Genomic DNA, 14,471 nt, shown 5'->3' with positions numbered 1-14,471 from the left:
TATGGGATGCGGTCTTCTTAAATTCTGGATCGTCAGATTTTATCAGTTCTTTTGCAAATGAGCAAACTGATTGTAAAACTTCATGGAAAACCCTACTTATTGTTTCACCAGAATGTTGAAAACGTTCTTGTGCATGTCTATTTGACGCACCTTGAGCTAAAATGAACACAAAAATTCCGACTTTTTCGATAACTGACATCTTCCGGGATGGTTTTAGCTCATAAATATTTTCCAAGTCATGAGAGAGCTGGAAAAATGTTTCTTTTTCCATCCTGAACATAATCTTGCACCTATTTTCATTCATAGATAATATTTCTTGCATCCATTTATGACCTGTTTGATAAGATGTCATACAAGGGATTTTATGAATAAATGTGCAATAATACTCTGTAATTGCAGCAGTTGTGCACACTATCAAATCCCAGAACTCATCTGTATCATGAAAAATAGTTCATAAAAAATAATAACACACCAAAATTAGATTTCAATGTCGTGGATTAAAGCTGAATATAAGAAACTAAAACTCCTCAACAAATATTTAAGTAAATAAAAGTATTCTGAGATGACTAAATTTAATTAATACTTCGAATTTCTCATGTCTTGTTGTTATTTTTGATATTTTAACCAGCCAACTTTAGCTTCTGTTGTCTCTAGGTGTTTCCACAGCTCCCTTTTTGCTTTCTGTTCAAACATCGTCACAGCAAAATAGTACAATTCAGTGTTCTTGGGGATATCTGGAATGGCATGCAAATCATCCATAACTTCTTTTATAGTACAACCAACTTCTAATGTATCACTTCTCTTTTCAACTGTTTCCACCAGTTTTGATATATCAGAACGTAATTTTGAAGCACTACTCATTCTCTGTTTCTTTCCTTTATCTTTTGTACTTGTACTTGTACCCTGACCAGATTCAATATTTTTTTGGTGTGTCCTCCGTTTCTTACCAATGTTAGAATTATCGTCTGAAACAATATCTTCCTCCTCTATGAATCTGTCCATACTCTTTTGTAGCGGATCATCAGCAGAATCATTCAAACTAATAATATCATCCGCATTTTGATCTTTCTTTGCATCTGCATCTGAAGAAGGAGCCCAAGCAAATTCTCCTGTGGCAACCGTACTTCCAAACATAAAATCATTTTTGCTGACGATATCAGGATCTATTCCTTTCTTCTGGAATCTAATGTACTCTTTATTCATCTGCAAGTGAATCATCAATACATATTATTTACTATTTTCTGCAATTTATTTGGATAAAAAAATTAAATGAAATACTAAATAAAATTTACCTGAATTTTTGTTTTCCACCAATCAGGAGATGCATCCACGGTCTCCAATCTTGGATCCCAACCCAATCCAGTTTCTTTGCCTATTAATTCTTTCCAAAGTTTCCATTCCGACCTCATTAAGTCCCGCTTATTTTTTAGTTTTGGTTTTTCATAATTTAAACCACTTAATTTTTGAAAGTTAGAAACAACAATCTTCCATCCTTCTGTACTAAAATGTGTAGAAGGCCGCAATCCCTTGTAGATGGCAGCTATGCAAACATCACAAAATATATGTGTTGTATTCATTGTCCATTTGGCCTTTGTTTTTGTAGTATCCTTAAGTTCCTCTGTAGATTGTTTTTCTGTGTTGTGTGCCATATTTTATCTAAAATAAATAAAAACAAGCAAATGAATTTTGATCCATTTGATACGAGGTGAATGCAAAAACAGAAAGAAACAGAGGAGGAGCAGTAAACATATAAACTTGATTACAAAATTTTATATCAAGTTGGCTGCAAATCTTTTGACTTGTTATGGCTTCTGCTTTACCCTACCACTCATATAACTTGTAATAAAAAAGATATTTATCATACAAGATTTGAAAAACAGTGTCGTACTCATACATAATAAGCAACAATAAGTTATGTCAGGAAGAGGATGGGCACCACCACTTCGTAGCTAAAATATTTACTTAAGCTATGTACAGAGGAACTATAACAAAATTAAGTGCAGCATTAACAAGCACAACCAAAACATAATATTACAGGAATAATATATACATGAGTTTATTGAGAGGTGAGCGCACCAGTTATTTTTCGACCACAGCCTGCTCTGTTTCTTGTTTCTTGCCCTGCCTTTAAAACAAAATCAAACTTTACAGGATCATGTTTATCTTTTATATATCGATAAGAAAGTAAGTTATTGTTTTTTACTATAATACATTGTTAAAAGTGTTTTACACGTACTTGATTCCTGCAATTTATTTTTCGCTCTATTTTTGTTATTTATGAAGGTTTTTTTTGCTATTTTACAGTGCCAATTTAATGATTTTAGGAAATGATTTATTAAAATTTGGAGAACTAATTTTAAATGAAATATTCAATTTATTTTATTTTTATTTAAAATATAAAATCATTATATCCCCTCTCATATTTTTACCATTTTACTTTTAGATATTATATCCTCTATCTTATTTTACTTTTATCTAGATGTAATAATTTTATGCTTTGGATCAGCTTATAAAAACAACTTTTAAAATATAAAACATTTTCTACTCAATATTTTCGTCAACTTCTTCAAATTTGTTAATTAAGATTAATTCATTTTAAAATAAATAAATCAACAAAGTGATAATAAAATGTTATTTTATTTTAAAAATAAACCCTAGAACATAATTACATAAAAAATGCATGTGTGAGGGTTTGATGTCAGGAACTGTAACAGTTGCGCGCAACATCAGCTTTTGTGAAAAGCAGGGATACACCAGCTTTCTGTAAAAAGCAGCTTTTGGACAAAAAGCGTGGTTAAAAAAAGCTGTTTCAGAGTTTACCAAACAGTTTTATGCGAGCTGTTTGATAAAAAGGTGCTGTGTGGTTTACAACGTCAACCCCAAACAGGCACTTAAAAATCACGCATCTCGCAGCTTTGTACCTTATTTTTTAATTTTTGTAGTATCCTCGATAAAAAGTTATTTGAAATATATTTTTTTCGTAGTCGTGTAAGCTAATAACCTAACAATTTAAGGTGTTTGTAACCTAATAAACTAAGGTTTTAGAAAAACCAATAACTTAACATCTTATCAAAATTATGTTGGCAGGAAGTCTCGAGTTTGAGTCTTTTTTATCATAATATTCTTGAAATATTGAATATTGAACTATGATGGTTATTAGATGCCTAAGAAAAGCCCCTGCCCATATATATTCGAACTCCCTTTACTTGTAGTACCAAAACAACTGGGAACCCCCATCTCCAAAGCTAAAAAAGAACTGAGATACTTAACTATTATATAAAAATTATACTAAACACCGACTCGAATAAAAGCTAACTATGTGGTAATCCATATTCTGGTCCGGATAATGGGCTTTCGACTAATTGACTGTTAAGAAAATACAATATAATAATTCAGATCATAACTTAACACCTTAAACTTTGACGAGAATTAGACTTTCTTGATCTTTATTAAACATGAAGCATTTCCTTTTCATGCAAGCTTTGAACCCTTGATGTCATTCGAGGTTCATCCGGTGCCTTCTTCTTTTCCTTTCCCATTTTATCGATGCTAAGTTAAAGCTAAATCATTGTATTAGCATTATTTTCTCTCAAAATTCGTTCCAGTTTCACTTGTCTAAACCTCTTCAAAAACTCCTGAACATACCTCATGACTCAATGCGTTCAACAATCGCTTAATAACTTCCGCGTATATACCAAACTACCAAAATGAGATCAACATGAATAATGAGGTCATCCACTCTCATATATAATTCCTACTTCAATTATGTGATCAAAAGTCGAATATCACATCGTTATTTGTAGGTTAAATATGAAATGAATGACGATTTGTAAACGACATCCTTTTAGGTTGATAGGCTTTATCTTAGTTTTTGCCTAATGTTCATTAAATGTTACATCACAAACACAATCGATTAAGGTGCATAGCTCTTCGTGCGAATCTCATCCTTTAACGTTTAACCGTCGAATCTAGCACATCTTCTATGATATGATATCAATGCTAACAACATAAATATTTAATTTTGATATATTTTTTATGATATATATATATATAGTAATATTTTAACTACTGATGATCTTAAGAAAACAACTTCATTTATATATTAAAATATAAAATATTCATTGTATAATAATTAAATACAAATGTATACAACAAATTATTCTGATGTGTTAAAATTACTCAAAATTTAATTGATTATACAAAATTACAAATAATTAGTCCAAATTCTTAATTGAACCTTAATAATATAATAACTAGGATATGCATATGCTTTTTTTCAATTTATTTTTTAATATATATTTTTAAGAAAGATTTCAATATTTAGTATGTTATATGTGATATACTCCCTCTGTCCCACAAGGTTCCTTACGTTACTTTTTATAGTTCTCTAATGTTTTTTATTGAAAAAATCCTAAATAAAAGTTTGATATTTAAACTTTTATTCAAAAAAAATTAAATTTTTTTATTTATAAGAGTTTCAAAATGCGTGCAAACAGTGAATGTAAACAATCTGGTGGGATGGAGGGAGTAATTATATATATATATATATATATATATATATATATATATATATATATATATATATATATATATATATATATATATATATATATATAGTACATATATTTAATTTTCATAATGTAATTTTCATGATAATAATGCGTGCAAATGTAATTTTCATAATAGTATGTTAATACACACACATACATATGGGTGAATTTATTACAAAAATTAAAGATAGAAGATTTTTATGAATTATACTTGTATATGAAATATATATGATGATAATTGGTTTTTTATTTAACAGATTTTATATAATTATTTATTCACACATATACAACTAAAAATCATTCACAATTAAATTTTTTTTATTAACTTAATTAATATATTGCAATACTACTTTAAATATTATCAACTTTACTAAACAAATTTAATAAAAAAGTAAATATACATTTTCTTAAAAGATCTCCCCTTTGCCTTTAGAAAGGCAGAAGGTAGAAGGGTGAAATAAAAGACACATGTTTCCGAACGATAACTTATACATAGAATTATAAATATTGAATTAATTAATAATAAATTTATTGTATGATTTTATGTATATTCATAACTTATAAGTAAAAATATAATCAAAATAAGTATAAAATAAGTATTATTAAAATTAACACTTTTGTTTCAAAAAAAAAAAGTATAATAGAAAATATTTTAGTAATAGAAAATATCCACAGAAAATGATTGGATTCAAACCCAAAACCCAATGCGTAAAAGTCAGAGCAACCAAACTAGGCGGACCTCAAACCAATAATTAATCAGATTCAAATACTCTGCCCTAATTTCTCACTTTCGAGTCCGCGACACTCCAAACACACTCTCATCTTTCGACTCCGCACCTAATTGCTGTGATTTCTTTCTTTATCGCTCAATCTCAAGCTTTATTTCTCGATTTTTTGTGGTAATTTAGGCTGAAAGTTCGAAAATTTAGATTGATTTGAGTGAAAATCTTGATCTGGAAGTGAAAGTGGGGGGTTCTCAAACTGGCAATGGATTACGAGCCATTTGATAGCAGCGGTGAGTTGATTTGTGTGTAAAGATTGGATCTTTAGTTTAATTTTGTGTGAATTAGGGGTTTTCTTGAATTCTTGATTGGTTGTCGGGTTGGGTTAGGTTTAGTTGTTTGAAGTTTTGTTGTGTAATATGTCGTGAAGTTGTAGTTGTTTTGGATTGAAATAATGTTTTGTTTTGAGATAACTAAATTTGGTGGATGTTTTGTGGTGATAATTTTGTCCTGATTGAATTTTCGATTGAGTTCAATATTTCTTTTTGCGAGCCGTATAAGTTCAAAACTGAGAAAACCCAATGGGGGAGTTTGGGGATTTTTATTTTGTTTTGTTGTTTGCGAATTTCCAAATTTGATATTGTTCTTGTTTATGTGAAGTTGGAGTATCTTTGTATATCATTTTGAATTTACTGGTGTTTAGATTAATGAGATACGAATTCTGTTTGTGTTTGGGATTAGGCTTTATTTATGGAATTGAAGTTTCTTCCATGTTTTAAGTTGATATTCCAATGCTATTATTTGTACTATCATTGTGATAATAATAGGTGTTTCTATATTAGAAACTAATACACGGTATCAAGTGTAGTTAATATATTGTGTTCGAGTTAGGGGATGTTAATGCAATAAATCGTCATAATTCGGCTTTGCTTTTTCCTAATAGAATGTCCGAAGATTGGGTTTTATGTTACAACTATGTTTAAAGAGTCTTTACATGTATGTATATATATCACCTCTTTATTTAACTGTCCATTTGTCCCAATACCAAATTTACCCATATAATTATTCTCAAGAAGTGATTACCATGTCCTTGTATGGATCTTATGCTGCTTCACTCACAGGCTATTGTTATTACCTGTTACTGGAAGTTTTGTCGGGTAAGAGTAGCACACTATTATGTGCAAGTCTGCATAGAGAAACCTATGATTGCAATTATTAACTTTTGGTCATGTGCCACATTATTCTACAGATAACCGATTGTAAGAAAAGTGATATAGTGGCTTGCTCTAGAATATCTATGTGTTACAAATATTGGACTTCGAGCGGATAGTTGGGAAATGATTAATACCTCATTAAGAGAGATCTTATTCTGTACGTTGTTGTATTACTAAAAAGGCATTCCCCTCTCGAATGATTGCAGGAACCGACGATGATCTCCCTCCATCACATCAAAACAGAGTGATAAGAGGTGCGAACGTGGCAGGGAACGGAAGATCTGGGGTTGTAGGTGCTGTTCCATACGCTAGGGTTTATGGTGAAACTGACATGGAGGCCCAGATTCATCATCTCGAGCAAGAAGCGTATAGCTCAGTTTTAAGAGCATTTAAAGCTCAAGCTGATGCCATTACTTGGGTACAAGTTGCGCCATTCTCTTATCATGTAATCTGATCTCTTAATGTTGGCTTGACAAGGTTAAATTGATTCCTTAATCAACTTCTTTTCCCAGGAGAAAGAAAGTTTAATAACCGAGCTCAGAAAAGAATTGAGATTATCAAATGAAGAACACAGAGAGCTACTTGGAAAGGTTAATGCTGATGATGTTATCAGAAGAATAAGGTCTTTAATATTACCAATTTAATTTACGTTTGCTGTTTGCGAATTGACTTATATTTCTGTCAATGACCTTCTGTCTAGTTTTTATAGTAATGGATAAGTTTTGTGGCACCATTAGGGAGTGGAGACAGTCCGGTGGGCTGCAACCTGGCTTGCATACTGCTAGTCAAGCTGTTCATGATCCAGTGCCCAGTCCCTCTGTCTCGGCATCTCGCAAGAAACAGAAGTTAAACCAATCAGTACCTTCTCAATCGTTTGGCGGACCATCTCCTTTTCACCCAGCAGTGGCTGCACAGAACCAGCCTTCTTCATCAGCTGCAAGACGAGGACCTATCTCACGAGTCAAGGGGAAGAAGCAAAAAAGTGTGAGTCACATGTATTTTTAGGATGCATAATTTTACTAGAATCGTTCTTTAACCTTGTTCTTCCTGTGCTTGTATCTATATTGCAGGGTCACATTTTGCCAGGTGTCCCTTCAAAAACACAGTACCCTCCACCAGGTCCAACTCCTCGGGGGCTGCTTGGCAATCGTATTTCTGGTGCCCATGGAAGTGAACCTGCTGGAGCCTCGTCTTATTCTCCATTAATTGGTAGAAAAGTGAGAACCAGATGGCCTGATGACAATAACTTCTATGAAGCTGTTATAACTAACTACGACGAAGCTCAGGTATAATCTGATATCTTCATTCAACGATGGATACTTATATAATAAAGGTATATCCTGAATTATGTTAACTTGTTTTCCAGGGTCGGCATTCTCTTGTTTATGACATGGGTACTGCAAATGAGACATGGGAGTGGGTCAATTTGACAGAGGTTGATATGATACTAGTACCATTTTAATACACTTTTTTCGTTGCTTCTATTTTAAAGTTATATAGAGATTATGTAGTATAAATAGCAACTAAGACAACTATTCCGTGACTAGATATTGATTTCCTTTTTCCATTTGTACTTTGTAGTCTTTAAGTTTCGTCTTTGCAAGGGCTTTCAGAGATTCCAAAATCTTAGGTAGTCACATAATGTATTTAACTTGAGTCCTATTGAGTTCCAGTGATCTATGTTGGTGTGAGGTTCAAATATTCTGTGTCCAGATGGATTATATACATGCCTTTAGAAAGTGATTCATGAGGCAATTAAGGGGAAATAATCTATCATTAGAAAATGCTCCCTTTTCCAGGTTTCTTAAGATTTTAATTCATTAGTTACTATTTGTGTTTCCTTAGTGTTAGGAGCCAAATAGGATCCAGACCATTTGAATGTTATTTCCTTGGTAGTGCTGGTCTTCTTTTTGATTTGTTCTGCTAATGCTACTGCAAGCCCCTCACTCGGAATTGTCATCTTCCGAAGCCAAAGCTTTCCTCTCTTTTTTTTTTGGCTGCATAAATTTTGTATAATATTTTAACTAACCATTTAGAAGGACCTTCTGTGGAAATTTCTAAAGAAGGCAGAATAGTGAAACACAACTTCATTTCATTTTGAGCTGTCATGTTTCTTGTTTTCTTTGGTCTTTGGTGTAAATGGCCATAAGAGATATTATTGCTAATTCTTTTGAAGACAGCATTCATATTTTTTCATCTTTTTGGTCCTGCGCTGTGGTAGCATCTAGTTCTCTTAGTATAGTTCATTAGCTTTCCTATCTACAGGTGTCACACAGAAGTTCTATATCATGTCGATACTCCTAATAGTTGATTTTTTCTTTTATAGTACCTCAAGTATATCTATAAATAAGTTTACTGCCACTTCGGTTTTCAAATTTACTGAAATCGGGTGGTGTGAGCGAAGCTGTTAAACTTTTTATGCAGTCAACTGCATGTAAAAATACTCTCTTGTGATTTTGTTCTGCGTTGCATAACTTTTTGGCTTGCAAAGAGACCCTTTCCCATTGCTTTCCCAAACCAAAAAATTAATTTATAGCTTACTTAACCAAAAGCAGGTGTTTGACAAAACCACAACTGATTTTCCTTAGAAGCTCAGAGAGCTTATTCAGGAAATGCCACATGTAGTTTTTGTGGGAAGCAACTTGTGAGGAAAGCTGATTTTATATTGTAGCTTTCTTCTAATAAGATAACCATTTAACTAAATATTAACCTCCTTTGACATTCAGTTAAGTATAATTATCACTTGCTTACATAAACAGACCAGTTATTCCCCACAGCACATTCCTCGTACAACCATTTCCTCCAAAACAGGGTCGGCACGCCCTAAAACCTTCAACCCACATCCTGAAAAAAAATAAAGAGAATTGGGGAAGATAGATGGTGTGTAAATCCAGTATTTACTTAAAATATATGAACATTTTTTTTTATCAGTGTCAACTGTTAATATTTTGTTGCTAATGAAACAATATTTCCTCTTTTGTTTGCCTCCTGTGTAATTGTTTGAGTGGGCGGTTACAGACTATAAGATATTGTGTGTTTATGCACATGATTTTGTAATTGTTTGGTGGGAAACTGGATATTAGGACAAAACTTGGGACCTTTAAGCATCAATTTTACTCCTGGGCCCCTGGCATTGTCTTTGTTTTCTTTAATTTACTCATGAAAACAAAATTATAATTTAGTTTGCTTTTTGATTTTTACCGACAGATCTCCCCTGAGGATATACAGTGGGTGGGGGAAGACCCAGGAATTTCTCGTCAAGGGGGTTATGGTGGTTCTGGCCCCGGAATGAATAGATCTGGTGGTCCAGGTCCTGGAAGAGGTAGGGGGTTGCCAAAAGGACAATCGAGAAAGGATTTTCCACCTTCACAGAATGGCATAGGAAAGAAGAGTATAGATGATATACAATTGCTGCATACAGATGCTCTCATTAAGGAGGTTGGCTTATAATATAACTTCCTTGATTCGAAGTACCTCAAAACGTATTGAAATTAATTGATTGTTGTAAATCTTGGATTTATGTGGAATAGGTGGAGAGAGTTTTTGGTGCAAGTCATCCTAATCCAATTGAAATGGAGAAGGCCAGAAAAACTTTGAAGGTCTGAAAAGATAGTCCATTTTATATATTTAAGTTGTTTTAATGCCAATTGTTTACTGAATTAGAACTAAAATCAAATGCCATGCAGGACCATGAACAAGCACTCACTGATGCTATTGCACGGATAGCAGAAATATCTGATGGTGAAAGTGGTAAGTCCTTTAATTAGTTGGTGTACTGTGCATGTAAACGAACATCTTTATGATAGTTATTTAGCTTTTTGGCTTATAATATGTATAATCGTAAATTATTATTACAGAATGTTTATGGTTTATGCTTATTATAATTTTGTGATATGTTCTTTAATATAATGAGTTGCCTAGTAATAGTAGTCATGTTGTATATGTGAATCTATTATATAGTCAGCTGTCTTGAAAGATTTTTTAGTCTTAATCGAACAAAAGATGTGCTTTGATAGTAGAAATGACATTTATAAAACCAAATTCGTAGAGGTTCAAAATACAAACTATGGCTCTAAAGGATGCCGGTCTATGAAATCGGCTTTTTAATTGAACGTGTCATTTGATCACACATATCAGGATATAGCTTGCCTTTGTTTTTCTTCTTAAATCTTGGACCCATGCGGACTGTTTTGGGTTATTGGTTAATTTAAGATTAGGTCTAAGTTATCGCCTAGATGTGATTACGTGGATTCAACAATGCGCCAGACTGGTATTGGCCCCTGGAGCCTGTTCAGGTAAACTGGCATGGCTAAAACACGATATTTGCAAAATAGGAAGAAGAGAGGGAGGGAAGAAATGGATGTGTCTGTTATAAGGTTATGATGTGTCATAGCTAGTTGCGGGTGCACGAAGAATTCTTGAAGGTTCCTTCACTGCTAAAAATCGATGCAAGTAATCTAGGAATATCTTACAAAGTGTGGAGTAATCTACAATGACTTGAAAGATGAAAGATGTGATTTACTGAACATATGATTAGCTGTGGCTATGAATTATAAATAACTAATTCAAGAAGGCTTCTAAATTCTTCTTTGTTGCTCACTTGCTCCCAAATAAGTTTTTGGGCCTTTTGACCCGTTGTCGTGCATCTTAGGTGAACAGAGGTCACTTTACCACAGAGTTCCCTATTTTAGTTTTTTCTAACATTCATAGGCTAGCATTGTCAGTATATCAAATAAATCAAGATAGTCACTCTACTAAGATATGGCTGTTATGTTCCTATGGATGTCAAATAGGTCTTGCTGAAGGGCTCTATGCTTGAGAAATTTATGCTCGTATGTGGTTATTGATCTCAGTCAGGTAAGCTTAGACCATGAAGAACCAAAACTTGCTCAAACATGTAAAAAACCCGACACAACCCACCAGCATGACTTAAACAATGCAACATTTCTGAACATGAATGCTAATTCTGGAATAGGTTATCTTACCTGCTCTGACAAGCTCGAATAGTTTATATGCTGTTCTGTACAAATTTTTTTAATATTGTATTGTCAAATCAATACTTATCAAACTAACTTATTTATACAATTTGTTTAAAATTATGCATCCTATTGGGATTTGCTTATATTTGTTGGTCTAGGAGGAATTTTTTGACAATGAGGTGCCCATTTGGGTGCTGATGAGAAGTTAATTACCCATATTGACCTTAGGAGGGTAGGAGCCTTAATATATAGATGTGAAGGGAGACTCCCAGAAATTTAAGGAGTCGCTAATAGTTTTTTGGAGTACTTTTTCTACACTCACTAGTCACCCTCAAATTTTAGCTTTAAGTGCATACAGAACTAGCCTCTGGACTTTGCTCTCATCACCTAATCGCCCACACAATGTTAGTGATGTTAGTCAAGTAAGTTATTATTCTCAAAATATTAGTTGTGTGTATATGTTTATATTATTTGCATATTGAAGTAGCATAGTGATGTAAAGATGAACATTGGTATTTTGATTTATAAGCAAGAAAATTTATTGGAACATATTTATATGGGATGGCAATTTCTGGTTACGGATTGGTTTCGTGGCTGTAAACGGGTTCATTCGGGTCAAGCTAAAATTACTTAAAATTGCATGAAATTGAATATTTAAGTTTAAGAGAAGGAAGTTCTGATTTTGGCTCATTTCGGGTCACTTTCAGGTTGACTGGGTCATTTCTGGGTTTTGTCCGCGCAAATCGGGTTACGAATTGGGTTGGGTTCGTGCAGATTTCAGGCCGTGTCTCATATTGCCATCCATTTAGATCTAGTGATTAAGGTTTTGCATGTTTGAAAAGTCACCTAATATGTGACCCCGGCACATCATCACATTTGAGTTGGCAGTCGGGGGCGTGATATACCACACATACAAAATTTATACCCAGTGATTAAAATATAATTTGTTTTGATATATATGATTAAACATATTTATCAATTATACAATACAAACTAAGTGCTGACAGAGATGATCCAGTCCCGTGGGGGTAATCTATTCTTTACATCAGTGTTTAGGTACAAGTTAAAGATTGATGCAGAAAATTGTATAATTATTACTTTAAGTAGCTGGTATTATATTACACATGTTTATGCAAATGTGGGATTGTCAAATTGATTTGGTTTGAAACAGTGTTGTTATCAGTAAACTTTTTTTGTTGAAATTGAAGTAACCCGTTACTTCCGATGATGGTGAAATTTGTTTTCTTTCCAATTAGTTCTAATATTTGGCTTAATATGTTCCAATGGATGATATAATAATATTTTGTGGCCTTATGGATCATTGTGGAATTTTGGCTTGTACTCTCTTGATTGTCATTTGGTGCTGTTAAGTTATGCCAATGTATACAATATATTTAATGTAAATGCTACTTATTAAATATGATTATTAGTAATCTCTTGTTGTCTTTGTATTCAAACAGATGAACGTCGTCATTTCATGCATGGTCAAAAGATGGACAGAGAATAACGGAGGAAGGATACATGAGATTATAGAGTAGCGAAGTGTGACCATTGACTTGAGATTTGGTAGCAACCAGATAAAAGCAAATGCCATTTTATATACAAGCACAATTCGATCGTAGCTTTCTTGTTGTATCATGCTATATTTCCTGTTATTTATTTCAGTGTTGGTTTAGTGTAGCTTGAAAGTTCAATAGTTAGCATTGGCAAAGTGGTTAGATGGATGATAATTTCCATAAAAAGTTATCAGAGCATCACTGTAAAATTATTGTAGTGGCCATTAGCACATGCCATTCATTTACTGGTTTTTCATAACTTCAATTTGTTCGGTTTTTTCTAGGGATTGCCCAGTCAATTTTTTCTGGTTTGTATCAATGCCCGAAATGACTTGAAAATATTATCCGGTTGTAGGAGTAACAGGGGTTTCTTTTCATAGTGAGGGCAGGTATGCGGTATGCCCTCTTAAAATATTTTGCTTTTTGGCGGAATATACTTGCTCGTATTAAAATTTTATCGAGATATAGGGGCTGTTTGTTTGCCAGAAGCAGCTTTTGCTTTTGGCTTCTGTTTTTCTTGACCTGTTTGTGTAAAGAAGTAGAAGCACTTTTAAGAAGTTGAGAATCCTAGCTTCTCTCTCACAGCTTCTGATTCTTTTCTAAACACTTTATTCACTTATTTACTTCTCACTTCTGCTCCACTTCTCTAGTTTAAGCAAGAAGTCACCTCTTTTAAGTTTGCCCCAACGGCCCCATAATAAATTTCTTTCATTTAACAAGCTTATCATCTGCCTAAAGGATGTGAAAACACCGAGAACGTGGGCAATAAGATCTTAATAACAAGGATGTGAAAACACCGAGAACGTGGGCAATAAGATCTTAATAAGTGGGCATTCCAGCCACTGTGTCGTTTGTCTGTAAGATACATTGCTCCTGAAAAGACGACCAGACAATATTTCTCGCAAGCATATTAATTCCAGTTTAATCCTATCAATGCTCATGCTATTTGTTAACAATGGTGAAACTATAGATTGTGTAGAAAGCTATGAAACGCCATTGTTATAGAAGAATAAGCTCAAGAGAGAGTTTTACAGAGAAGCTTGTACAGAAAGAAAATGAAAACTAAACTAACTGTTACAATGCATCTAGCCTGTTTATATTCAGGAGGAGGTGGTGATATGAGATGATCACTAACTGATCTTAACAAACTAAAATCTATCACAACTACTTATCACAACTGCTTATCAATCTACTCTTATAACTGCGATAGGCATTCTCATATATCAACAGCCCCCCCTCAGATGGAATGTGGAGAAAGCACATTCAAGCTGGACATGAGAGACCAATGAGCACGTTTGTGGAGACCCTTGGTTAGAAGATCAGCCAACTGCAGAGAAGTAGAGATGAAAATGGGATTGATTTGCTGTAGTTGTACTTGTTCACGCACAAAGTGACAATCAAGAGCGAAATGCTTGGTTTTAGTGTGAAAAACGGGGTCAGCTGCAATGTC

At 33.4% G+C, this 14,471-nt stretch overlaps 1 protein-coding gene across 2 annotated transcripts; it reads left to right on the top strand.

Moving 5' to 3' along the window:
- Positions 1 to 5,267: 5,267 nt before the first annotated feature.
- LOC108202916 (protein EMSY-LIKE 3) lies at positions 5,268 to 13,304 on the top strand. 2 transcript variants are annotated; one of them, XM_017371527.2, is made up of 11 exons: positions 5,270 to 5,565; positions 6,693 to 6,904; positions 6,999 to 7,108; positions 7,224 to 7,470; positions 7,557 to 7,772; positions 7,853 to 7,921; positions 9,694 to 9,924; positions 10,017 to 10,085; positions 10,173 to 10,236; positions 11,280 to 11,343; positions 12,926 to 13,304. In XM_017371527.2, the coding sequence occupies exons 1-10, from the start codon at positions 5,538 to 5,540 to the stop codon at positions 11,303 to 11,305; spliced, it is 1,272 nt and encodes a 423-aa protein (XP_017227016.1). In that variant the 5' UTR covers positions 5,270 to 5,537; the 3' UTR covers positions 11,306 to 11,343; positions 12,926 to 13,304. The 2 variants fall into 2 exon arrangements, with proteins under 2 accessions (XP_017227015.1, XP_017227016.1); XM_017371526.2 differs by lacking the exon at positions 11,280 to 11,343 and having other exon boundaries at positions 5,268 to 5,565.
- Positions 13,305 to 14,471: the final 1,167 nt, after the last annotated feature.

Source organism: Daucus carota, chromosome 9 (genome assembly GCF_001625215.2).
Source record: "Daucus carota subsp. sativus chromosome 9, DH1 v3.0, whole genome shotgun sequence".
NCBI lineage: Eukaryota > Viridiplantae > Streptophyta > Magnoliopsida > Apiales > Apiaceae > Daucus > Daucus carota.
This window is presented reverse-complemented; position numbering and strand designations above follow the sequence as displayed.

What these genes read in the sequence shown, in the direction of transcription:
- LOC108202916 (XM_017371526.2), top strand. Translation starts at nt 5,538, where the DNA reads ATGGATTACGAGCCATTTGATAGCAGCG. An exon ending in AGTGGGTCAATTTGACAGAG is followed by an intron (nt 7,922 to 9,693) that starts GTTGATATGATA and finishes TTTTACCGACAG; the next exon opens with ATCTCCCCTGAGGATATACA. An exon ending in CAGATGCTCTCATTAAGGAG is followed by an intron (nt 9,925 to 10,016) that starts GTTGGCTTATAA and finishes TATGTGGAATAG; the next exon opens with GTGGAGAGAGTTTTTGGTGC.